This window comes from Dama dama, chromosome 11, assembly GCF_033118175.1.
Source record: "Dama dama isolate Ldn47 chromosome 11, ASM3311817v1, whole genome shotgun sequence".
Lineage (NCBI taxonomy): Eukaryota > Metazoa > Chordata > Mammalia > Artiodactyla > Cervidae > Dama > Dama dama.
The window spans coordinates 1,733,529-1,758,994 of record NC_083691.1 but is presented as its reverse complement, the minus strand read 5'-3'; the positions used below and the strand labels follow the sequence as shown (position 1 = coordinate 1,758,994).

The window sequence follows — 25,466 nt, the reverse complement described above, 5'->3', positions numbered from 1 at the left end:
CGGAGCCTTCGCGGCCTCCCAGGCATGGAGGCCTACTCTCTGTGTCCAGGCCTGCAGAGAGTAGAGTGGGGGCCCTGGGTGTAGGACCTTAGTTGCAAAAGACTTTGCAGGTGTCAGGCAGTTGGGAATCTCGAGAGGAGGAGGCCATTCTGGACTATCCAGGGAGGATCCTTACGAGAGAGGGAAGTGGTGGGAGCTTCAAGAGCAGATACACGGGAGGAGCCAAGTCAAGAGGGCAGCACAACCTGGAGTGATGAGGCCGCCAGCGAAGGAGCGCTGTGAGCTTGAGCTGCCGGCAGAGGCTGGGAACAGACCCCGAGGGCCTCCAGACAGAGGGCAGCGCTGCTGACCTGGACTTCAGAAACACAGGCACTCCCGATGCTTCGGTCACCCAGGTGGTGGGCATTATTACAGCATCCCTGGGATACAACTGCAGGGACCAGGCTGAGGCCGGGGACCCCAGGACATTAGCAGGGAGGTTTCCAGGAATGGGTCGGCGGTGTGTGCCCTGCCTGGACTCTGTCCCACCCAGGTCAGCGTCACTGGCCTGAGAGCTGAAGAAAAATGACCCGAAGGGTTTTGCCCTAAATCAGCATCCAGTTTGGAGAAGACCCTGATGCTGGCAAAGATGGAAGGCAAAGGATGAAGGGGGCGGCCGAGGATGAGATGGTTGGATGGCGTCACCGACTCGATGGACATGAGTCTGAGCAAGCTCTGGGAGATAGTGAAGGACAGGGAGGCCTGGCAGGAAGTCCATGGGGTCCCAAAGAGTCGGACACGACTTAGCGACTGAACAACAGCCACATCTAGTTTACTTTTCAGGAAGACCTGGTGCCCACAAACATAAAAATAGACCTCCCAACCCGTCGCCAGTGCTCACATGGGGCCCACCTTCTCCTTCCACTGCTGCAAGTTCTTCTTTGTTTACTTTTAAGGGATTAATTAATGCATTTATTCACATGGCTAAGGCACATTCCCTATAATTAGAGACAGACTTTTGTTTTCACCTTATGAATTCTTGTGTGACTTTCTTTTTAAAACTGAAATATAGCTGATTTTTTTTTCAGTTATAAAAAAGAAGCCACACAAGAACTCATGAAGGTGATTTACCTGCTCGTCTATTGTTTAAGCGGCAGAGGCACGGGCCCCGGGTGCTGCTGTCCTCCGGCCGCGTGGAGAGGGGCTCGGAGCACTCAGGCTGCAGTCCCCTTGCCCCCCATCCTCGTGGCGTGCACCCGCGGCAGAGGCAGAGGAGGGGCCCCTATGGACATGCCCCGTGGCCGGGAAGTTTCAAAGAGCAGGCAGCCCTGCTCCTGGGGAGGAGAGGGCACTTGCCTCTGGTCGCTGAGCGGGGGAGGGCACCGTGCAGGGAGCCCTGTGGGGCGGATACCAGGGAGGCAGAAGGCACGGGCCTGCGGTCCCCTCTCGGGGTGTGGCGCCCTCACCTGTGAAATGGGGCGGAATCCGTGACTCCTCACAGTACACAGCGGATGAAGAGCCAGAGGCCAGGTGAACGGGGACTTGCAGGTGGCCATGGAGGGGGGCATGAGAAGGGGGTGTTGGCGTGGAGAACGGAATGTGGCCCAACCCTTGGGTTGAGGACCCCTGCGGTGGGGACCTTCACTCTCCCACAGGTGGACGGGCAGGTGCTGGGGTGTCGGGGGCCCCTTCGGGGTGATGGGCCCTGCACACACCTTCTGCAGCCGGCAGAGTCCACGATGAGGGCCCTTGATGGGTGGATCGGCTTCCTGGCTGGGCCCTGGGCTCCTGGCAAGTCTGGGTGAGTCCCAGCCCCTGCCTCCCCATTCCCACCTCCCTCACCCTTCCAGCTTGATTTGGTTCTTGCCTCTCTGAGCAGTTCTCCACCCTGCAGTCAGGGATCTTTCCAGAAGAAGACTCTGATGTAGCCTTCTCCTCCTAAAACCCCTATCTGGCCCTTTCTCCTTGGGAGAGCCCAGACTCCCAGCGGGCCCCCGGCCCCCGCACGCTCTGCCCCAGCCCCGCCCCGGCAGTGCGCCCCACGGGCTTCCTCTGGGCCCGAGCTCCTGCCTTCCCTCCGCTGGCGGGACCTTCCAGGGAGGGCATCGTGGAGAGGCGGCACCAGGCCCTGAGCGGCTTCTCCGGGACCCTGGGGTCTGAACTTCCGGATCACCTCCTTAGGGAGCCCCCACCCCGGATGTGGGAGTCCTCAGACGCTGGCCCCCAGTCACCTCTGCCCAACACCCCCGCTCACAGGCCGGGGCCTCATCCCCTCTGGGACTCTGACCCTGAAGGTGGGCGCGTGCTCTGTGCCCGGAACGGACCCTGCCTGCCCCCAGAGGCAATCACACAGCCGTCTGTGAAGCGGCCTCTCTGACCCATTTTCCAGATGGGAAGCTGGGGTCCGAGGCAGCGCTGCATGTCCAGGGCACTTGGCCCCGGGCTCCAGGGACACCTCTGCCTTCACCTCCCGGGGAGGGGTCCCGTTCGGGCCGGCGGGGACAGAAGTATGAGGTCCCAGGTTCAGCAGACACCACCCCGGGCAGATGCCCTCTGCACCTGAGCAATGGTGCCCTGGCCTCACTTACACAGGAAGCTCGTTACAAGTCAACAGGGATTTTTCCAACTGACGTTCTTCTGCGCTGCGAACGCAGCCTCTGCCTATAAAACATCTTCAGGAGGGTAACCTGTCCACCCAGTCTGAGGCCGAGAGGGGTGGACCCACATCCCACTGTCTGAATAAATGCAAGCTCGCCCTCAGTGTCCAAAGCCCAGGCTGTCTGTCACGGGCTGTTTTGCCTGAAAGCCCATTACTTCGTCAAGTTCACTTGGCCCTGGATAGGAACACAGTGGGCACAACATGGAAACAGCCATGCGGCGTGAAGCAGGGGCGGGCCACGCAACTGGGGGCTGCCAGGCCTGACTCACCCACCCATGCCAGCCAGTCCAGGGTGCGTCTGCTGCCGGCACTCCTGGCATCAGGCTGCCGGTCCCTGTCCCTGCCCCCGATGCGGGGCGGCTCCCTGACCGTCAAGAACCCTGCATCCTGGCCCTGGGTCGACGCTCTGCAGCCACGAAGAGCTCCAGCCTCGGGCAGACCGGCGTGCTGGGTCTGAACCATGCCCGCGGCCGAGTCCTGGCTGGTCTGCGGGTGCAGGACTGTGTGAGTCGTGGTTGGGCGCTCTGGGAGGGAACAGCCCCTTCCCCTGCTGGATTCCAAGCTGGCTGATGGGAGAGGCCTTCACTTCTCGGAGGCGTGGAAGTTCTGGCATAGAGCAGGGGGCTTCACGGGGAAACCAATGGAGAAAGCCTGTGGGATTCCAGGAGGATCCCGCAGCCCTGGAGAGCAGGGTGACCGCCAGGACGGGAGCCCTGGCTCCTGGTTTCCTGTCTGCCTCTTTCCCTACCCACTCGGGCTCACCCAGAAAACCCCGTGGAGCACAGGCTGGGGCCTGGACCGGCCCGGGATGCTGGGGCCAGGCCCCCTGGGGGGAGATGCAGACAGAAGCACGTTTGGAGGCCCGGCTCCCCCCACGGTGCTAGCTGCACCCGCCGCGCCCACCCTTGTCACAGGGACCTCGGGGCACTTCCCTGCACCCTGGGCTTCTCCTCGGGAAGAGTGAGGTGTGTGAGTGGCAGGGGGTGGGGGGAGAGGAGACAGGAGGGGAGAGGAGACTGGAGGGAGCCTCTGCGGGGCGGGCAGCTGCGTCTTAGGTCGCTGCAGTTGTCCAGTCGCCCCCTTAGCTCCTGTCCGCCCCCCGCTCCCTGGCCCGGTGTGGACGCCATCACAGCCAAGGGGCTCAGCTCCACGTGCAGAAGGAGCGAGGCTGTCTGTCAGCCGGTTGGAGCAGCAGGCACGGCGAGCTGCCACTCAGGTTCCTCCCGCTGGACAGGGTCCTGCCCACCCCCCCAGCCCCCCGCCACCCCTCCGGCCTCAGAATGCCCCTACTGTTCTGGAGAACAGATAGCCCCCACCCAGGCTTCCTCAAAGGCCCACAGACCTTGATTGCCGAGGTGTCCTGGGTGTCTGATGCCACCCCCCTCCAGGTTCACACACTGAACCTTGACCCCCAGAACTTCTGGATGTGACTGTGTTCGGTAAAATGGCCTTTAAAGAAGAGACAAAGTCACCTTCATTTTCGGGTGAACTCACCTAATGTGAGTTGTCCTTCTAGGAAGAGTTCAGGACATGGCCTGCAAGGAGGACAGATGTGGGGGGAAGAAGGCCGTCATCCAGCTCAGGAGCCGCCTCCGGGGAACCAGCCCTGCCCACACCCTGAGCTGGATGTCCAGCCTCCAGGGTTGTTGTTGTTTAGTCGCTAAGTCGTGTCTGATCTTTGCGACCCTATGGACTTCAGTTCTGCAGGCTTCCCTGTCCTTCACTATCTCCTGGAGCTTGTTCAAACTCATGTCCATCGAGTCGGTGATGCCATCCAACCATCTCATCCTCTGTCGTCCCCTGCTCCTGCCTTCAATCGTTCCCAGCACCAAGGTCTTTTTTCAATGAGTCGGCTCTTCGCATCAGGCGGCCAAAGTATTGGAGCTTCAGCTTCAGCATCAGTCCATCCAATGAATATTCAGAGTTGGTCTCCTTTAGGATGGACTGGTTTGATCTCCTTGCTGTCCAAGAGACTCTCAAGAGTCTTCTCCAACACCACAGTTCAAAAGCATCAGTTCTTCGGTGCTCAGCCTTCTTTACGGTCCAACTCTCACATTTGTACATCTCACAACTCACAGCCTCCAGGGTGAGAGCACATTCCTGGGGATCAAGCTACCCGATCTCGGGTACTTTGTTGTACCTGAGCAAACCCGTACCCTGGGAAGCCTGCCATCCTGGGAGCAGCCCTTGGCCACTGGCCTGCCTGGGTTCCCTTCCACCTCCTCCACCGGGTCAAAGAGAAGGTGGGGAAGGACACCCGTCGACCTCGGCCTTGAAGTGGTGGGTTTCCCTTGGAAACTGTGAAGGGCTGCCCTGAGAGTGAGAGCCACCCCGCCTGAGTCTTGCTGGTTATTGGAGGGACAGCCTGCAGCCTGGGTGGGCAAGAGGGGGAACCCCTGGCCTGCAGAGGCTCCAGCCTGCAGGGGGCGTGGGCAGGGCCCAGGGCTGGAAGGTCGGCCGGCCAGGGCTCAGCGCAGGCAGAGGTGGGGCTCCTGGGGCCAGCGGGATGGACAGCCTCCGTCCTCCCAGAGGGCGGCTCACACGCTCCCCAGGTGGGAGCTCTGGGCTCCAGTCCGGCTGGGCCACCCCAGCTGCCGGTCCTAGAGCGGGTGGTCTCAGGGCCCCCAGCCTCCACGTCCTCCCGGCCCAATGGGAGGGGTTTTACTCGATTGGGCCGGTGGTGCGGTGAACGGGTGAAGCCCTGAAGTTTCTAGCAGAAGGCTCAGAGGGGTCGGAGGGAGACTACCCGGCTGCAGGATGCAGGAGAGGGCAGGGAGGGTGGGAGGGGGCCCCGGAGCCCCCCAAGGACCCCACGGGGCTCCTCAGGCCTTCCTGGCCCAGCTTCTCATCCACGGGGCTCCCTGGAGGCTGGCGTCCTCACCCCCGCTTCCCAGGGAGGAGCGCTGAGGGCCGGGGGTCAGCACTCACCACCCGAGGTCCGGGGCTGGCGATCCCTGCCGCTGGGCCGCAGCCGAGCCCGGGACTTAGGGGCTGGCCTGGTCCCGGGCACCAACTGCAGGAGGCAGCTGGGGCCACAGGTGCCTGAGGCAGGTGTGCAGCAGCCTCTCTGGGCAGCTGGAGGGAGCCTCAGGGCCGCCCCACGGCTGTGGGTGAATGCGGGGGCAGCGCCAGCCCCTCAGCCTGCAGAGCGGGAGCTCCCTGGGTCCCTCCTGGGTCCCTCCTGGGAGGCAAGCTGATCATCCGTTCTTCCGCCTCCTCCAAAGGGCCATGAGCTCCTGCCTGGGAGAGGAGGAGGGGAAGAAGGTAGCCGCTTGTTCTGGGGGGCTTCCCCAGGAAGGGCGGGCTTTCCCAGCCCCACGAGGACCCAGGAGCCTGGGTGGCCCCGTCTGGTGGCAGGGGAATGGGAGAGCCCACAAGCCCGCCGCTGGACACTGAGACCGTGATTCACCACTTAAAAAAATCGGGGAGGAGACCTTACAGGAGAAGCGAAGGGTGGGCGGCGGATCCCAGGTGCAAAGCTGCGGCACGCCTACGCTCCGCCAGGCACCCTGGGAGACACAAGGCCAGGGGTGTCCAGGGGCGCTCAGACCCTGGATGCTGGCGAGTCCCTGCCATGGTGGAACGCCGGCAGTGGAAGCCAGGGAGGGACCGAGTGGGACCCTGGAGGCAATCACAGGAGAGGAGGGGGGCTCACAGGTGAGCAGGCGCTGCCTGAGCTGTCGGAGTTGGAGCCCCTGTGTGGCGTTTCAGGCCCAGGGGAGGCGACGGGGGTGAGGCAGGGCTGGGGACGAGTGTCTCAGTCACTACAGGCGTCCTGGAGCCCAGAGGGAATAAACAGTTTCCAAAGGACTCTTCGTTTTAATCAGTTGTGGGAGGGGCGCAGGATACTGCTGGGGTCAACCATGAGGCATTGTTGCAAGGATCTGGGCAAGGTGATCCTCATTTTTTCCTGCCCGAAGGCAAATCTGGGTTCAAATTTGGGCTTGGCCACGGATGGATGGGCTGGTACTTTGGCTAAAAGTCCCTCAGCCTCTCTGATCCTCACCTCCCTTATCTGCAGGGGGAGAACTGACTGTGCTCTTTACTGCTGTGTGTGACCTGGCGCAAGAGTGGCTTTGACATGGCCAACACACAGGTCTGGCTGGTGCTCCTGCTGTCCCCGCTGGGCTCCCAGTTGTGGCCAGGCCTCACGGCCACCCCCCCACAGGGGGTGGGACAGGGTGGGCGGGCAGGGCGGGGTGCTCAGTTTAGGGGTTGTTCTCCGAGTTTCTGAGTGGGCTAGCAACTACCTCCCCACCCAAGTCCGGGCCCTGGTGAGCCCACCGTTGTCCCAAGCTTTCTCATTCCTGTGCAGTCAGCTCTCTGGGGGACACGGTGTCCCTTGACTATCAGCTCTTGAGGGGCCAGATGCCCACCCTGAGTTCCAGGTGTCGGGGGGCTGGCGAGCAGCACAGAGGCACCTGCGACTCATGGAAGAGCTCTCTGCGTCGCTGGGGGAAATGGAGCCAAGTCAGCACTGTCTTCTGCAGCCAGACCACTGGCCCACGGTAGCACCAAGTCTTCAGGAGAAGCCGGCCTTCCCCTAGTGGTGTGGGGGGCATTCCAGGGGCCAGGTGGGGCTGGGGGCTCAGGGGGTGTCCAGTGGAATTTCTCTCAGGAAGGTTCACCAAGGACCAGCTCCAGCTGACCGGCACACGAATTGCAGACCCACACACCTGTGCACACAATGCACACCCACCCAGATCGCAGATGTGATTTACACGGGTTGTAAAACAGCAAGAAACAACTATCCACACCAGAGAGACCACTGTGCGCTTCATCCTTTACCTGGGCAGATGTGGGCCACAGCGATAGCCCCAGGGACCTACCGCCCGGCTCGAGAGGCAGCACGCGGCCGTGCCAGCAAACCCAACCTCTCCCCTCCTCCCCTCCCTCCCTGCTTGCAGAACGGTGGAACTGAAGGGTGTTTGGGGGAATTTCACATTCAGTCTGGAGGCCGGGGCACAGGGGTCCCAGCACTGCTTCAGCGTCACTGGCTGAACTGTCTGTTCAAAACAGAGGGCATGGCTTGGGTTCTGAAAAGCCCCCGACTCACCTTCCCTCCACTTTAAAAGCCAGCACAGTCGCTCTTCTAGGAAGGGGTTTAGGGAGGCTTCAGCAGGCTTTTGAGGGGGGAGCTGGGTGCATATTTCTGGGCTGGGGGAACCAAATGGAAGGGGCTGCTGCCCACCACCGCAGCCTGGAGGCTCCAGGGAGAGCTCTAGGAGGCTTAAAGCAGTGAAGGAAGAGAGGCAGTGCCCGACGTGGTCCGGGGCAACCGGGTCCCCAGCCGTCATCCTCTGCGGCTGTCACCTCCCTTACACGTCTCCTTGGCTTCCCTTTTTTGCGGCAGAGGGGTCTCCACGCAGGAGGAAGGAGGCGGGAGGGGTGCTGGCGAACTCCGCCTGATTAATATGCCAGATATGTGACCTCCAATCTCCTCCGGAGGACCTCTCCGGAGTCCAGACCTCAGCGTGGGCACGGATGCCCAGTCTGCCGTGCGGGAAGGTGGAGAGCAGGTCGTGGGTTGGGGTGGACGCGCCTGCTACAGTCTTGGGCGCCCCGATCTGGCTGGATTGGAAGTCCAGTCTCCACCCAGAAGAGGAGCTCTCAACTCCAAGTACGTGAAACAGTTAGGCGGGGTGAGCTGCAACTTTTTTTTAACTCCAAATGCTCTAACTCGGGGCGCCTCCACACTGGTTCTGGGGCTCGGCCAGGTGTGGGCACCTGGGGCGGGAAAAGTGGGCGTTCAGGATCTGCCCCGGTGGCTCCGTCAGCGCGCGCACGCCGGCAGAGCCGGGGCGCCGTGCCCGCTCGGGTCCCGCCCGCCCCGGGCCAGCCCCTTCCTCGCCGCCACTCTCCTGCTGGCCCCACCTCCCCGCCCGCGGCGCCCAGTGGGAAGCGGGGGCCGGCCCGGTCGAGCCCAGCGGCCGCTCTGATTTGCTGCGGGCGCCGGGGAGCCCCGGCCTCCGCGGGTGCCTTCCAGGAGCGAGGGCGGGAGGGGAAGGGGGAAAAAGTGCTCGGCGCCCGAGGCGAGGTCGCACTCCTCCTGAGTCCCCGCGGCCGGCGCCGGACCTCACTCGAGCGCAGCGCCCAGGGGAGCGAGTCGCGGGGCGGCGGCGACGAGGAGGAGGCCAGAAGGAACCGGAGGGGGCGAGGAGGCCGGGGCCAGCGAGCCGAGCGGGATCCCGGCGCCCCGCGGACCGAGGTCGAGCCCTCCCGGCCGTGGGCGAGCGCGCCAGCCGACCCTCCCGGGGGGCCACGGCCACAAAGAGAACGGGCCGGCGGCTGCTCCCATGACTCCCTAAGGTCGTGCCGGCCCCGCTGAGTCCGCTGCCCGGGCCGTGCCCCGCGCCCCGTGCGTCCCCGCGCGCCCGCTCCGCGCCCCGCACCGCGCGCCCCTCCGGCATGGACGTCCACACCCGCTGGAAAGCGCGCAGCCCGCTCCACCCGGGCGCCTCGCTGCTGTCCCCGCCGCCGCTGCTGCTGCTGCTGCTGCTGTGGGCGTCGCCTCCGAGCCGCGCAGGTAAGGGCGCGGGGCGCCGGGGCTCTGGGCGCCGGGGGCTGCCGGGGCCGGCACGGCTGTCATCCCCGGGCGCCCGGCCTCTTCTGCTCCTGCACGACTTTCCCGGCTTGGCTGTGGAATGCGCGGCCCGAGACTCCGAATGCCATTAGTTGGGGGCCCCGGAGAGGGAGACGCGCCGGCACAGTCCTCCCCCGCGCCAAATGGGCCAACCGCTGGGGCGTCGGGGGACCCGAGGATGGGGCTCCGTGTAGGATGCGCCGGAGGGGCTGTCCACCAAGCAGGCAGACTTTTGTCCCGAAACTTTACCTTCCCTGTCCCAGGCGCGCAGCACAACTTCCTTTCCTGAAACCCGGGAAGGGTCGCCCCCTAGAGTTACAGCGGGTCAGTTCTGGCCAGGCCTCCTGGGATGAGGGGCCGCAGGGTGGAGGGCAGGGGAAGGGAATCCCAGAAGCGGAGGCCCCCCCCCCGCCCCACTTCTCCTGGGAAGCAGTTTTTTTAGGGTTTACCGCCCAGAGATGGATTCTAGGCTCAAGGTGGGGAGATGTTGTCGGGTCTGGGCTGCCTGGGGTTTACATGATGCACACACGGGACTTCTGCCAGAGGTCTGCCCTTAGAAGGAGCCGTCTCCTGCCAGCGGCATCCAGCCAGCCAGCACCCACAGGGCGCCTGCTTAGATGCCTGCCGCCCCCACACTTCCCTGATGTCGGTGGTGTTCCAAGCATCACTTGTGCGGTTGCCTATCCCGTAGAGTAGGTCTTTCAACGTCTTAGTCCTCAGAGCTCATGGCCCTCAATGTCTCCCAGTAGCTGACGGGAGACGGACTCAGAACAGGCTCACCTTGAGTGCAGACAGAGGGAGGGGACAGTGGCCCAGGAGACAGCTGGACCAGCCAGGGGTCCCCCCCCCACCCCAAGAAAGCACCACTTTAGTTCCCTGACTCTGCTCTGCTTTGTAATTTGAAGACATACAGGAAGAATCACTTCCACCTTCACTTACCAATCAAGATATTCTGTCCCTTTTTGCTGGCACGTGAGTGCTTGGTGGGCCAGACAGGGTGAGCAGGAGTCAGGGTATCCAGCTGGTCAGGGGCTGGGGAAGGCATGGGGACCTGGCCTGGCTCTGGGGGTCTGGGGTCTCAGCCCTGGACTGCCACCCGCGTGCCCTGGATCCTGGGCTCAGCTCACAGGCTTTGGGTTTCTCCCGGGGTCACTGGGGGTGGGGGACAGCAGCGGCCTCCAGGGAGGTGGTGTGGAGCAGGCCGAGGGATGTGGTCAGGGCACCTGTGTTGAGCATCCGACAGGGACAAAACCACATAACCCTGCCCTTGCTCCTCTGCTGGGCTTTCCCCCAGGAGGTCAGGTGGGAGTCCTTCAGGGGAGTCCACACCCCCACACGCCGGGGCTGGGGAGCAGGCAGAGCATGCCTTCGTCTGGGTTTGGAGTGGACTGTTAGCCGTCTCTGCCCCCCGCCTCCGCTTTCCCGTCCTGACTGAGGCGGGCACGGGGTCAGCGCCTGGGCCATGGCTGTGGACTTAGACATTTGGCTCCTGCCGAAGAGACGTTGGGAGCCTGTGAAGAAGCCACCTCCCTGGGTGGGTTTCACAGACCTCCCCTCCCAGGGTGGGACCCTTTCTGAAGGCATCCTCAGCCCGCGGGGGTGGGAGCAGCGCATCTCCTCTCCATTCTGAGATTCACCAGATGTTTTCTGAGTTCTCTCCGAACATGGCTCTTTTTCCGACCTTCTTCTTGGCCAAGTGTGTGAAGGCATGAAAAGTCAGATTGCATTTGGGGCCGTTTAACATTGTAACGGGCAAAGGAGAGTAAGTGAAATGAAACATGACCCCAATATTTGGAAATTGAGGTCATCTCCTCCACACACCATTGGTTGACGCCGGTCACGTGGTCACTTTTGGCAATAATTTGGTCGGAAGAGTTGTCCAAGTTTTGTGGGACTTGACAGTCACCAAATGGTTAAATTTCCTCTGACTCAATCCAGTTGGCTGGAAAGACAGCCTTTTCCATCTTCTCCTCCCCTCCCCCCTCCTCCCCATAAAAGAACAGTCAGTGGGAGGGGTTCAGAAGCCAAGCTGGTTCCCCAAGCCTCTCTCTCCTCTGGTCCAGGTTTCTGTGGCCAGAGGGCTTGGAGCTGGGGTCACCGCCTCCCGCACTGGCCGCGGGCAGCAGTCCCCTCCCTGGGCTGGAAGCACAAAGGCCCTTCTCCCCAGTGCTGCTCCGGGGCTGTTCCTGGGGTGCCGGCCAGAGCCTGCCCCACGACCCCACCCTTCAGATATTTCTGGACTCTCACCACGGCCACGCCCTTCGCTGAGCACTGCCCGCCTGCCCGCCCTGCCTTCTGGCTGTCTGGCCCTGTCTCCCATCCCTGCCTCCACCCCGGGTCACAGATGGGGTCGGGTGGCGCAAAGGGGTGTGGGGAACAGACCGCCCCCACGGCCTCCCGCCCCTCACTTAGTAACAGTGCGCCCCGAGGGTCGAGGATGAGTCAGGCACCCAAGGCCCCCTTGCGGCACCCTCACTGGAGCCCCGGGTTTGCCACGAGGAGCAGGGTGGGGTCCCCGGCCACGGGGAGGCCCCACGCACGGTGACGTTCGGGATGAAGTCGCTGGCCTTGCCTGGTGAACTCCTAGGTCTGTGCCCACATCATCGTCTTGGACTCTCACCCTGGCCTCTGGAATGTGGTGGGGCTGTGTTCTGAGAGGCCCAGGGGCGGGGGGCTGAGACTGCAGACTCTGGGTCTGTCTGCTGTCTGTGCCTGGGAGCTGAGCGGGCTTCTCCCTGGGGAGGCCTGGGGCTCACCGGGGCCGAGGGAGGGGTCCCATTTGGCCAGCCAAGTGTTTCGCTCTCTCCCTCCGCCCTCTTCTGTCTCTTCCTGCCCCCTCCCGGCTTTTTACCCCAAGGCCATCGAAGGGCACCGAAGCCTCCACTCCCCTTTCACCAGGCCCATCACTCACCCGGGTGAGCTACTGACTCCGGGAGCCCTTGCCTCGGCTGGGCCTGGCTGTGGGGAAGGCAGAAGTGATGGAGAGCGCACAGGCTGTGGGGAGGCCCACCTGTGGACACTGGTCATTGCACTGTTTGTTCTCTTGGCCAAGCATTGTTGAAAACAGGGTGGAGGGTTGGCCCCTTGGGGCGCTCCAGGGCAGCTTCCTGGAGGAGGTGATGCTAACTCGGCCGTTCCTTTCTTCCTCCCCTTCCTTTTGTTGCCGAGGGCCCCCTTAGCAGGTGCCCACCTTCCCCTCTGGCTGCTGCCTCATCCATCCTCCTTGCTGGCACGACCTTCCCAGCCCCACCGCTTCGCTCTTCTCCCGGGGCTGCTCCCCTTGGCTGGAAAGCCCCTCACTGAGTCGGTTGGCGGGCCGCCCCCAGGGCTGCCCGCCCCAGGATGCTGTGCCAGCAGCAGTGGCTGCTGTGAGAAGAGGGAGGTCTCGGGAGGGACCGGAGGGCAGCGGGGCTGTCCTTAACCCTCTCTGGGCCCCTCGCCGAGACCACCTGAGGGGTGCCGCCTGCCCTGGCCTGGGGGTCCTGCCGCGTTGGGCCCTGGTGGGAGGACAGCGCTTGGCGGTCAGGTCACTGAACCCAGGGCTGCTGGGAGGGCTTCTCTGCCTCTAAGGGGTTGTCTGAGCCGGGGACAGTCCCCGTGCCTCAGCTTTCTCCTCTGGGAAACGGGGGGACACGGCTTCCTTGCTCTGAGAGTAGTTGTGTAGACGGATCGGGGTGATCCCTGAAGACAGTGAGTGGAGTGTGGGGGCACCTTTGGTAATGAGTGGAGGGTCTTAAGTGGCTGCTATTTGGGGTGGTGATTTTGTGGAAGGAAGATGCACAGTGTTGCCACAGGCCTCTCTAGCTTTAAGTATCCAGCGGGAGGCTCTGGGCCCAGCGAGACCCCAGGTGGGGGGGGCTCTGCCGTCCGCAAGTGGCTCGGCCTGGCCCCTCCTGCACTCTCTTCAGCCCCCTGTGTGCTCCGGGGTCAGTCTCCCACGTCTGTCACCTCCTGGGATGGCAGTAAAGGTTGCCCTAGGCCACGTATGTGGAAGGGCTCTACAAGCCCAGCAGAGAGGGGTGCACACGTGTGTGCGTTTGTGTGTGTTGTGCATGCATGTGTATGCATGTGGTGTGTTTGGATGCGTGTGTCTGTGTGTGTGAGATGAGTGTTGGTGGGCGTATACACGTACGCAGGTGTGCGTGCCCGCATCCACGCACAGGCCCCTGTGTTTTCACGGTCTGCCCAGGCGGGCCTGCTGTGTCTGAGGCGCCCTCGGCCAGGCCACGTCTCTCCTCCCCGCGCCCCATCCCTGCCGGGGAGACGGGAGGCGACCGGGCAGCCACGAGGCTGTGGGTCCGGCCCAGGACAAGCCGGTCCAGCTGGGTCTGATAATCTGAGGAGTCTTTTTTTTTGCTCACAGGAGGGCGATGTTAGATTATAGCTTCTGCTTTTCCCTCTGTTCATTTCTCCCCTGTAATCGAGTCATCTGGCCAGCACTTGGCCAAATATGCCTTGAGCTTTCTGGCCTGGCTCCTGGGGATACTGAGGTCCTGCGGGCGGAGCCTGTGTCAGCCCTTCTTGTGGGCAGAGCTGCCCCGCCACACCCATGGCCTGGAGGCCCCTTGTGGGTGATGCCTTAGGGTCGGCGGCCTGCAGCTGGGTCAGCATCCTGCCCACCCCCACCAGGTTCCCATCTATAGGAAAGGGTGATGACTGTGGCTCCTGTGGGATTTTTTTTCAATAAGGTTTTATTTATTTTTGGCTGTGCTGGCCTTCACTGCTGCTCGGGCTGTCTCTAGTTGCGGAGAGCGGGGGCTGATCTCTAGTTGCGACGCATAGGCTTCTCTGCGGTGGCGTCTCTTGTGCGCCGCGGGCTCTTGGACTTGGGCCTCAGGAGTTGCGGCTCCAGGGCGCTAGAGCATGGGATCAGCAGTTGTGGTGCGTGGGCTCAGCTGCTCCGGGGCCTGTGGGATCCTCGCAGGCCAGGGATCGAACTTGTGTTCTTTACCACTGAGCCCCCAGGGAAGCTGCTCCGGCAGGATTTTTGACGGGGCTCAGTGCGTGATGTGTCCGCAGCACCGTTGTCACCGTTCTGTCCGCTCTGGGCCCCTGGGTGGCAGGGGGCAGTGGGTCTGGGGCGAGTTCCTGGCTCTGCTCAGTGGCTGGCCTTGTGAGTCACTCCCTCCGTCTTGTGAATGAGAAGCGGTTCTCATTCAGAGAGCCCCCCTTCCCCCATGAGTTCATGGCTCCGTCTGCAAATCATTCGGTCTGGCCTGAGCCTCGAACCTTGGCCTGGAGGTGGCGGAGGTCGTGGGCGGTCCGTGTCCAGCACACCGCTCCTCAAGCCACCCCCACTTTACCAGCGGGGACTGGGGCCCAGTGGAGGGAATGGACCTGCCCACGTCCCGGTTCAAGGACTCTGGCTCCTGAGACGTGACCATGGATGACAGCTGATCGTCTGCCAGGGCATCTGGGGGAGTGGGGTGGGGCCTTGCTAACCTAGACGCTGTTTCTGCATCCACACGGCCTGGGCAGCTGGAGCAAAGTTGATGGAAGGAGTGGATGGATGCATGCTCCACTGGGTGCGTGGGGCTTCGTGGTGGGGTGATGGAGGGTCGCTCTGTGTTATACCTGTTGCACTCTCTGAGCCGTCATCCCATCCGCTTCGACTCACTCTGCAGTTTTTCTGGCAGCTTCCCAACCTACACCGTAACCCACAGTCGGAGTACATGTCTCCAGCTCTTCAGTGACTCAGACCTAAGAAATGGAACCACAATCTGACCCACTTTTGTCCATGTTTCATTACACAGAGCCCCAGGGGCCGATTTCTTGTGACGTCTCTGTACGTGAAATGGGGGGGAGGTGGTGGTGGTGGATTCTTTTATTTTCTGTTTCCTAGGCCTGTGTTCTTTCAGGGGAAATTCAGTCTTCTGTCCTGTTCTTTCCTGCCAGCACCTTGGCAACAGGGATTTTTATTAGCCTCCCTATTTTTTTTTAAAAAATAAATGTACGAAATGACATCAAAATGTGTGTATGTAACTGGAGTGATTTAACTGTAAAAATTCTTGCATTGATTGGAAAAATCGCTTCCCGCCTTCCGCTGAGATTAAAAGCACCGGTCTTACCCTCTGCTGGCGGGGTAACCAGAGGGTGGGGCGAGGCCCTTTCTGTGACGGTGCAGAGGGCCGCAGGAGAGGCTGGTCCTGCGTGGAGACCTCGGGAGGGACGGTGGCTCTGCCTGAAGCCTTTGCAGACCTCAGATGCGCGTCAGACCAGTTCCGGGCGCCAGGAGCAGGTGCACAGGTGAGTGGTAGATGAACATCTCAGCCCTGCAGGAGCTTCCGGTGCAGTGAGGGAATCACACCTGTGAACAGGCCCAAGTGTCCAGTGAAGTGCAAAGTGGGAGGTGCATCCACCAGCCAGTAAAGTGATGCCACCAGCCAATCAGAGGGCGGCACCCACCAGCCCCTGGGCCACTGGCCAATCAGAGGGCGGTAGCTGCCAGCCCCTGGGCCACTGGCCAATCAGAGGGCAGTACCTGACAGCCCCTGGGGCTCTGGCCAATCAGAGGGAGGCACCCGCCAGCCCCTGGGCTACTGGCCAATCAGAGGGCAGTAGCTGCCAGCCCCTGGGCCACTGGCCAATCAGAGGGCGGTACCTGACAGCCCTGTGGGGCTCTGGCCAATCAGAGGGAGGCACCCGCCAGCCCCTGGGCCACTGGCCAATTAGAGGGCGGTACCTGACAGCCCTGTGGGGCTCTGGCCAATCAGAGGGCGGTAGCTGCCAGCCACTGGTCCACTGGCCAATCAGAGGGAGGCACCCGCCAGCCCCTGGGCCAGTGGCCAGTCAGAGGGCGGTAGCTGACAGCCCCTGGGCCACTGGCCAATCAGAGGGCGGTACCTGACAGCCCTGTGGGGCTCTGGCCAATCAGAGGGAGGCACCTGCCAACCCCTGGGCCACTGGCCAATCAGAGGGCGGTACCTGACAGCCCTGTGGGCCTGGGCTCTGGCCAATCAGAGGAAGGCACCCGTGGGGCTCTGGCCAATCAGAGGCAAGCTTGCTTTGCCAGGGTCTATGGCTTTTGGAGTCCCATCCTCCTATGAGTTTGAATGGAGGTGTCCCTCGGAAGGGCTTCCTTCTTTGGCTCAGTGGTGAGGAACCTGCCTGCAACACACGAGCCGTAGGAAGCATGCGTCAGTCCCTGGGTCGGGAAGATTCTTTGCAGGAGGGCGTGGCAGCCCACTCTAGTGTTCTTGCCTGGAGAATCCATGGACAGAGGAGCCTGGTGGGCTGCAGTTCGTGGGGTTGCAAGAGTCGGACATGACTGAAGGGGCTTAGCACGCACACCCGTTAGTGGCAGGGTGCTTGTGCTTCAGAAAGAGGCCGATGGCCTTCAACCGTGAGCAGCTTGCACCTCGGGCTCAGTTCTTCCTTCTTCCTGTTTGACGCATAAAACTGGGGGTGCATGTAGGCTCGTCTTGCTCCTCGTCAAGGTCGTCGTCTTTGGGAGGGTAGGAGAGGCTGTGCACCCGTGGGACGGGGGCCCTGGCCCATGGCGGGCAGCTAGGGGACCATGCTGTGTGGCAGGTGAGGGGAAAGCTGGCTGGGAGCTGAGGCCTGAGCCCTGCCCAAGGGGAGAGCGCAGCGGAGAAGGAAGATGGGCCTCCTCCAGCCCGGGCCCTCAGGTTCAGTCTGCAGGGGCCCTGTTTGGGAGGTGTCGTTCTCCTGTCTGCTGGGGTGAGGTCCCTGGGACCTGCCTTCACTGTTTCTCCTTTTCTTTTGCCCCTTTTCTTTGGGGAGAATCTGAAATTCTGGTGGGCAGTTCTAGCTTCCTTCTTGAAGACTGTGCTGTGTCCTCCTAGGATGAGGGTGGAGGAGACGGTCTCCGTGTCAGGGTTCTGTGTAGACCTTGCTCTTCTAGGAGAAGAGGGTTGCACATCCCAGTTGGTTGTGAGCGGAGGAGGAGGAAGGGGTGCTGTACCTTCTCCACCTTTTGGACCAGAAAATGTTCAGGTCAAGAAGTTGGGGTGAGGAGCTTGTTCTTGGATGGAAGTGCAGGGAACAGGGCTTATAAATGTCATTCTTTTCCAGGGTATTATTACTAATGTTATTTCAGTTCAGTTCAGTTCAGTCGCTCAGTCGTGTCCGACTCTTTGAGACCCCATGAATAGCAGCACGCCAGGCCTCCCTGTCCATCACCAACTCCCAGAGTTTACTCAAACTCATGTCCATCGAGTCGGTGATGCCATCCAGCCATCATCCTCTGTTGTCCCCTTCTCCTCCTGCCCCCAATCCCTCCCAGCATCAGGGTCTTTTCCAATGAGTCAACTTTTCACATGAGGTGGCCAGAGCACTGGAGTTTCAGCTTCAGCATCAGTCCTTCCAATGAACACCCAGGACTGATCTCCTTTAGGATGGACTGGTTGGATCTCCTTGCAGTCCAAGGGACTCTCAAGAGTCTTCTCCAACACCACAGTTCAAAAGCATCAATTTTTCAGTGCTCAGCTTTCTTCACAGTCCAACTCTCATATCCATACATGACCACTGGAAAAACCATAGCCTTGACCAGACGGACCTTTGTTGGCAAAGTAATGTCTCTGCTTTTTAATATGCTGTCTAGGTTGGTCATAACTTTCCTTCCAAGGTGTAAGCGTCTTTTAATTTCATGGCTGCAATCACCATCTGCAGTGATTCTGGAGCCCCCAAAAATAAAGTCTGACACTGTTTCCACTGTTTCCCCATCTATTTGCCATGAAATGATGGGACCAGATGCCATGATCTTATTTTTCTGAATGTTGAGTGTTAAGCCAACTTTGTCACTCTCCTCTTTCACTCGTCAAGAGGCTTTTTAGTTCCTCTTCACTTTCTGCCATAAGGGTGGTATCATCTGCATATCTGAGGTTATTGATATTTCTCCCGGCAATCTTGATTCCAGCTTGTGCTTCATCCAGCCCAGCGTTTCTCATGATGTACTCTACATATAAGTTAAATAAGCAGGGTGACAATATACAGCCTTGACGTACTCCTTTTCCTATTTGGAACCAGTCTGTTGTTCCATGTCCAGTTCTAACTGTTTCTTCCTGACCTGCATACGGGCTTCTCAAGAGGCAGGTCAGGTGGCCTGGTATTCCCATCTCTTTCAGAATTTTCCACAGTTTATTGTGATCCACACAGTCAAAGGCTTTGGCATAGTCATTAAAGCAGAAATAGATATTTCTCTGGAACTCTCTTGCTTTTTCGATGATCCAGCGGATGTTGGCAATTTGATCTCTGGTTCCTCTGCCTTTTCTAAAACCAGCTTGAACATCTGGAAGCTCACGGTTCACGTATTGCTGAAGCCTGCCTTGGAGAATTTTGAGCATTACTTTACTAGCGTGTGAGATGAGTGCAATTGTGCGGTAGTTTGAGCATTCTATGGCAATGCCTTTCTTTGGGACTGGAATGAAAACTGACTTTTGCAGTCCCATGGCCACTGCTGAGTTTTCCAAATTTGCTGGCATATTGAGTGCAGCACTTTCACAGCGTCATCTTTCAGGATTTGAAATAGCTCAACTGGAATTCCATCATCTTCACTAGCTTTGTTTGTAGTGATGCTTCCTAAGGCCCACTTGACTTCACATTCCAGGATGTCTGACTCTAGGTGAGTGATCACACCATCGTGATTATCTGGGTTGTGAAGATCTTTTTTGTACAGTTCTTCTGTGTATTCTTGCCACCTCTTCTTAATATCTTCTGCTTCTGTTAGGTCCATATTATTTCTGTCATTTATTGAACACATCTTTGCACGAAATGTTCCCTTGGTATCTCTAATTTTCTTGACTGGATCTTTTGTCTTTCCCATTCCGTTGTTTTCCTCTATTTCTTTGCATTGATCGCTGAGGAAGGCTTTCTTATCTCTCCTTGCTAATTTTTGGAACTCTGCATTCAAATGGAAATATCTTTCCTTTTCTCCTTTGCTTTTCACTTCTCTTTTTTTCACAGCTATTTGTAAGGCCCCCTCAGACAGCCATTTTGCTTTTTAGCATTTCTTTTCCATGGGGATGGTCTTGATCCCTGTCTCCTGTACAGTGTCACGAACCTCTGTCCATAGTTCATCAGGCTCTCTGTCTATCAGATCTAGTCCCTTAAATCTATTTCTCACTTCCACTGTATATTCATAAAGGATTTGATTTAGGTCATACCTGAATGGTCTAGTGGTTTTCGCTACTTTCTTCAATTTCAGTCGAATTTGGCAATAAGGAGTTCATGATCTGAGCCACAATCAGCTCCTGGTCTTGTTTTTGCTGACTGTATAGAGCTTCTCCATCTTTGGGTTCAAAGAATATAATCAATCTGATTTCGGTGTTGACCATCTGGTGATGTCCATGTGTAGAGTCTTCTCTTGTGTTGTTGGAAGAGGGTGTTTGCTATGACCAGTGCGTTCTCTTGGCCACAGGACTCTATTAGCCTTTGCCCTGCTTCATTCCGTACTCCAAGGCCAAATTTGCCTGTTACTCCGGGTGTTTCTTGACTTCCTACTTTTGCATTCCAATCCCCTATAATGAAAAGAACATCTTTTTTGGGTGTTAGCTCTAAAAGGTCTTATTACTAATGTTATTTCGGTTCAGTTCAGTTCAGTTGCTCAGTCGTGTCCTACTGTTTGTGACCCCATGAGCCACAGCATGCCAAGCCTCCATGTCCATCACCATCTTCCAGAGTTTACTCAAACCCATGTCCAATGAGATGGTGATACCAGCCAACCAACTCATCCTCTGTCATCCCCTTCTCCTCCTGCCTTCAATCTTTCCCAGCATCAGGGTCTTTTCAAATGAGTCAGCTCTTTGCATCAGGTGGCCAAAATATTGGAGTTTCAGCTTCAACATCAGTCCTTCCAATGAACACTCAGGACTTATCTGCTTTAGGATGGACTGGTTGGATCTCCTTGCAGTCCAAGGGACTCTCAATAGTCTTCTCCAACACCACAGTTCAAAAGCATCCATTCTTCCGTGCTCCACTTTCTTTATGGTCCAGCTCTCAATGTTATTTAGGTTCATGGTTTAGGTCGGAAAGCAGCTACATGTCAGTGGATCCTGGCACCCCGAGGAGCATCCAGGGGTCCTCTGTGGTGGACCCGGCACTCAGGACCGCCTGGGGTGGGGCTGTGGGGCTCACACCTGGGCAGGGCGGTGGGAGGCTCAGCCTGCATTTGCAGGGAGGAGGTGGACTGCAGAGGGCAGGGGGTGTGGGAGGGTGGCCAGTGTTCTCTCGGGCCCTCCACCCTCATCTGAGACAGGGGGACTGCAGGTGTCAGCATAGATGCAGGGGGCACGTCAGGGTGGGCTGCCAGGTGGGAGAGTGGGAGAGACAAGTCCTCCCCCGTCGCGTGTCCTCCCCACTTTCTAGAAGGAGCAGTGATGCTTTGCTTTCTTCCCTGCTGGAGGGTGAGCGCACCCTTCTCAGAGAAGACTCTTTCATTCTGCAAGAAAGGAGATCAGGGCAACTGGTAGGTGGGGGAAGTCAGCCTAAGGAGCAAGGGTTTATTGGGGTTTGGCTCTGAGAGTGTTGTTATTGTTGTTGTTTTTTGGGGACAGATCAAACACAGCACAACAGATCCGCAGGTCCTCGTGGATTTGATGAGGATCAGCCCAAGGCCACTCTCATGTGGTCCAGCGCCCCCCCACTCCCCCAGCACCCCCCTCACTCCCCCAGGACCTCCTCACTCCCCCAGCACTCACCCCCCACTCCCCTCCACCTGTTTGCTTTGAGGCCCATCCCTGATGTCAGGTCTCACGCGGCTGTTCCTCTGTGTTCACCGCACATCAAGCGTGTGCACTGCTGTCTCAGTGGGAGAGGGACACCGAGAAGGAGCTCAGCCAGGTCCTGTGAGAAGGAGGGTGGGCCATTGCCAGCCCCAGGGTCTCAGCGCCCTGGTGAGCCGAGAGGGCAGGGCCCTTGCCTGCGACCTGTCCCCGTGTGTCTGGGCTCAGCACAGATGCTGAAGCACCTGGAAATACTTCTCTGAGCCTCAGTGCCCCCATCTGTGAAATGGATGTAAACTAATCCTGTCCCAGAGGTCTGCTGGAAGGACTAAAGGCTCTTGTCACTTTGTGTTGCCATGTGTTAAAGCCCTGACATCCGTATTCAGAGCCCCTGGGTTGTCCCACTGGAGGGCTGGGCCCCAGACTCAGCTTTGCTGGCATTTTGCAGAGGGTGCAGGACTCCAGGTCTGGGGCCCTGGCCTGGGGTTGCCTGGGAACAAAAGAGTCTGGTGAGCCGGTCCGGCTTCCTACCAGGAGGGCTTTGATGGGGGCCCGGTGAGACCAGAGCTTCAGCCATTGTAGGCCCTGCCTCTCAGATCTGGGACAAGGGTCTAGGGTGGAGCCTGGGGTCTGTGCCTAGAGATCTGATGCCAGTGACCAGCTGAGGGCACTTTGGGAAACACTGGGCGTACTTGACGGGAGGTCTGAACCTTCTTCCGAGCCCCCCTCCCTGTGTGGGGCCAGCTCCACGGCCAGCTCCCAGTCAGTCATTCCTGCGACTTTCAGAAGGAGAGTTAGGAGATGAGGCCGGAAGGCAGTGATGCTTCAGCGCATGGAGACTGGGGCCCTGGCTTCGGAGGCCAAGAGCAGGGTTTGGACTCCCAGCCGTGTGACTTCCGACGCTTTACTTAACCTCCTGGTCCAGCGTAGCTCATCTCCACACCGGAAGATGAAAGGTGAAGAAGGTGACCGCGTGTGGACAGAGGGCCCTTGTCGGGGTCTCCTGCACCCCACGCTCAGCGCAGGACACCAGACGCTGGAATCACGCTGGTAACGGTAACCGCCAGCGGTGCCTACGCCACGGCGGTCATTACCGCTTGACATGAGTAACGATTGTTCTGTTTCACTGTTGCTCTTTTGTGTTGCTGTTATGCCTGGCGGAGCAGGGAGGCAGTAATTGTGTAAAGTTTCTGTAAGGGGCTGGCACGTAGGAATAGAGCGGTCACTGCGGGTTTGGGCTACAGCTGGGCCTCAGAGGCGGCCGAACCGTCAGTGCGAAGGACCCAGCTAGAGCCGGAGGGGGCGAGTCTGCACGGGGTAGGGGGTGCATTCTGCAGTTATACTGGGGGGGGGGGACGCTATGGACTCTTCCTCCTCGTTTAATGTGGGAGCTACTTCAGGCTTGCTTCCTTCACCCAGGAGTGTGGGGCCCTGACAGTGGGCAGGCCCAGCCCCCCAGGAAGGAGTTGGATGTTTTACTGGGAGGGCTCACGGAGTCCGTGGTCTGACCTCCCGCCTTGGGGTGGGTTTTCAGCCCCGTCTTTTTCCCTGGGGCCTTCGTCCCGGCGGAGAGGGGCAGGGAGGCTGGTGAAAGCTGGTGGCCGCCCCCCACCTATACCCCAGGGCCCATGCTGGAGGTGGGTGTCTGCCAGGGGTCAGGAGGAAGTGGTGCGTGTTTGGCTCCCCTCCCAAAGGCCCCGAGTCTCAGCCTCCCCCCGGGTCATCCTCCTGCTGCTCGAGTCAGGTCGGCAGGATCAGACCCTGCGCCCAGCCTTGAGCTGTGTTTGTGTGCGGGGATGAGCTGTCCTGGCTGAGTCATTTTTTCCATTTAGCAGGGAGGAAGGAGCGATAGGAGAGGACTGTAGCCAGGTGGGTCCTGCCTGTTTAACATTGGTTCACACACAACCAGAGAGACATGCGGGGCTTGTGCCAGGGAGCCAAACGTTGCCAGCGATGAGGGTGGGGCACGCGTCAGGCCCCGCCTACTCTGAGGACCAGGGGCAGGCCGAGCAGCCCATCAGACGTGGTGGCCTCTGCCCGGTGTCCTGAGGCTGGGGGAACTGGGTGGTCTCAGAGCTCCACCATCTGGGGAGGGCGTCTGAGCCTCGTAGGCTTGTTCTGAGACTCCGGGGCTGGAGGGGCGCTCAGGCCTCCCATCTCGGGTTCCTCTGTCCAGGACGGGTATGATGACCGTTGTTTGCCAGTCACCCCCAGGGCTCCCCAGGGGAGCTCACCTGGGGCAGGCAGACGGCACCCGGATGGAACTTGCTAGAACCCGGCCTCCAGAGCCCCAGGGTTTTAACCTTGATAGCCCCAAACTTGGGGCTTCTGAACGTTTTCAAGCTTCCTGTTTGCAGAACCGAAACGAAAGCTGCTCCCAGTGGGAACGCTCTGTCTTCTTCCCTTTCACGCCCAGCCCCCCATCCTGGTGTCCCGGGCTGGGAGGACGCCTGTCCTCCCACACCCTGCAGGGCCTGCCTCGGGGCCTCTGCATGGACAGGCTCCCACCTCCCCTTCCTGGACAGGGCCTGTCTGATTACTAACAGCTGCCTGGCCGTGAGCAGGATTTGCAAACACTGGGGAGGGCTGTTGTCCAGAGCTGACTGTATGGTGGGGGGCCCTGCTCCCTGCCTCCCTCCCTTCCTCCCTCTCTGTCCTCCCTCTCTACCTTACCCTAAGGCCTTTCATACATTGTTTTGTCCTGACAACATCTTTTCTAGGCAAGATGTATCCCCATTTCACAGGCAAGGAAACGAGGCTCACAGAAGCCCCACATCTAGTGAGTGGCAGAGCCTTTAAAATAGCATTTGCATTGTGGAAACGTTTCCAGGGTGAAGCTGGGGTAGCTAAGCCACCTCCTCTTCCGGGTCAGAGAAGCTGGGCCCGGGAGGAATCCACATCTTTAAACTATCAGCATTTCAGAGAAGAAAAAACCCTGAGAGAGAAGCAGTGGGCAGAGGCCTGGGTTCTGAGCCCGCTCTTTGTCGCAGGAGGTTAGTGGGCTTGCCAAGGGTTCTGCTGCTCCTTTTCCCTTAGGATGGATCATGAGTCCTCGAGAGTTGTCAGAGTCCTCCAGAAAGTTTGCTCCTTGGGTGGCCCACCTACCCCACTGACTGGGCCAGGCAGATGCCACTGGGAAAAGTCGGGGAGTTGCAGCTTCTTTGAAACCAAGGGAATAGCACATATCCCGCACGTGTGGTCCCAGGCATTTCCAGTTGTAGTTTCTGTTGGTGGGCAGAAGTCACGATGGACAGTGGGTGGACAAAGCCCAAGTTCACTGTCACAACATCCAAGCCTCACTTTTCAGGTCCAGGTGGAGGTGTGGTCACCTTGAGGCCGAAGGAGGTACTGCAGCCCAGCTCTAGCTGCCAGAAATCCCTGGCGTGGCCTGGGGGCTAGGGCTGCCACGTTCCTGAGCTGTGACCTGCAAAACGTCCTCTTTCTTCGTGTGCAAAATAGAGCTGAGGGTGTCTTCCTCAGCTCTGGGTGAGAGTTTAGGAGGTGCAGTCTGGATCTCCATGCACACAGGGTCTCTCTGGACCTGTCACTTCCCACCGTGCCCGCAGCGTGTGAGGAGGTATCAAGGGAGAGCTGTGTGTTGGAGCCAAAGTTCCCCCCGGTGAATGTGGCGGGCGTCGGCTGACATGCTTTGAACTGGCTCTCTGGAGCAGGGTGGGCAGCCTTGAGGGGCTCGGTAATGAATCCACCTGCTAATGCAGGAGATGTAGGTTCAATCCCTTGGAAAGATCCCCTGGAGAAGGAAATGGCAACCCAGTTCGGTATCCTCACCTGGAAAATCCCATGGACAGAGGAGCCTGGGGTCGCAAAAGAGTCAGACACGACTTATCGACTAAACAACAGAATTTACTGAGGCCAACAGGGATGAATGATTTTCTGTCCTTGTAAAGGTGTGGGGCCCTGAGCTGTTCTGGGAGAGGTTGGGGGCCCCTCACTGTCTGGCGGAGGTGGGTATTCTGGCTTGATGCCCCTGCAGAGGCCAGAGGAGAGAGGAGGCAGGGAGTCTGCCAGGGTCCCTCTGGAGTCTGGCCTGGCGGTTGTGGACGAGCAGCCCAGGGGGTGTCCCAGCCGGCGTGCCGGATGGAGTCCGAGGCTCAGGGCTGTGCAGATCGGCCCATGCTGACGTTGCTTTCACCTCCACAGAGCAGTCGGAACCGCCTGGACAGACCTCCCAGAGGATCCCCAAGCCCATGACCCGTTTGCAGCAGAGGGCGTGTGTGTGTGTGTGTGTGTGCGTGTGTGTGTGTTTGTGTGTGTGTGTGTGTTTGTGTGTGTGTGCGTGTGTGCGCGCGCGCGTGTGTGTGTGTGTGTGCGCACGTGCATCCTGTGCACCCTAGCAGGTGTGAGTGAGCACTGTCCTCGGGGCGTCTCCCGCCCCGTGGGCATGGATCCACTGCTTGCTTACACTCATGATTCTCACTCCACCCAGCAAGCCCGCGAGGTCCGCCCTGTGAGGGTCAGTCCGGGTGACTCCGCTAACGAGCAGGAGACTTGGGGTTTGAGCGTGCTTCCTGCGGGATTGCAGGCCTCCTCCTCCCGAAGGCCC

General features: G+C 59.5%; 1 protein-coding gene across 2 annotated transcripts in view; it reads left to right on the top strand.

The window, feature by feature from the left end:
• Window positions 1-9,005: 9,005 nt before the first annotated feature.
• Window positions 9,006-25,466, top strand: part of COL5A1 (collagen type V alpha 1 chain) — a 144,818-nt gene continuing 128,357 nt past the window's right edge. For both annotated transcript variants that reach the window (XM_061154202.1, XM_061154201.1), the window contains exon 1: window positions 9,006-9,164. In XM_061154202.1, coding sequence (XP_061010185.1) covers window positions 9,047-9,164 — 118 coding nt within the window. In that variant the 5' untranslated portion in view covers window positions 9,006-9,046. The remainder of the gene's footprint in view (window positions 9,165-25,466) is intronic.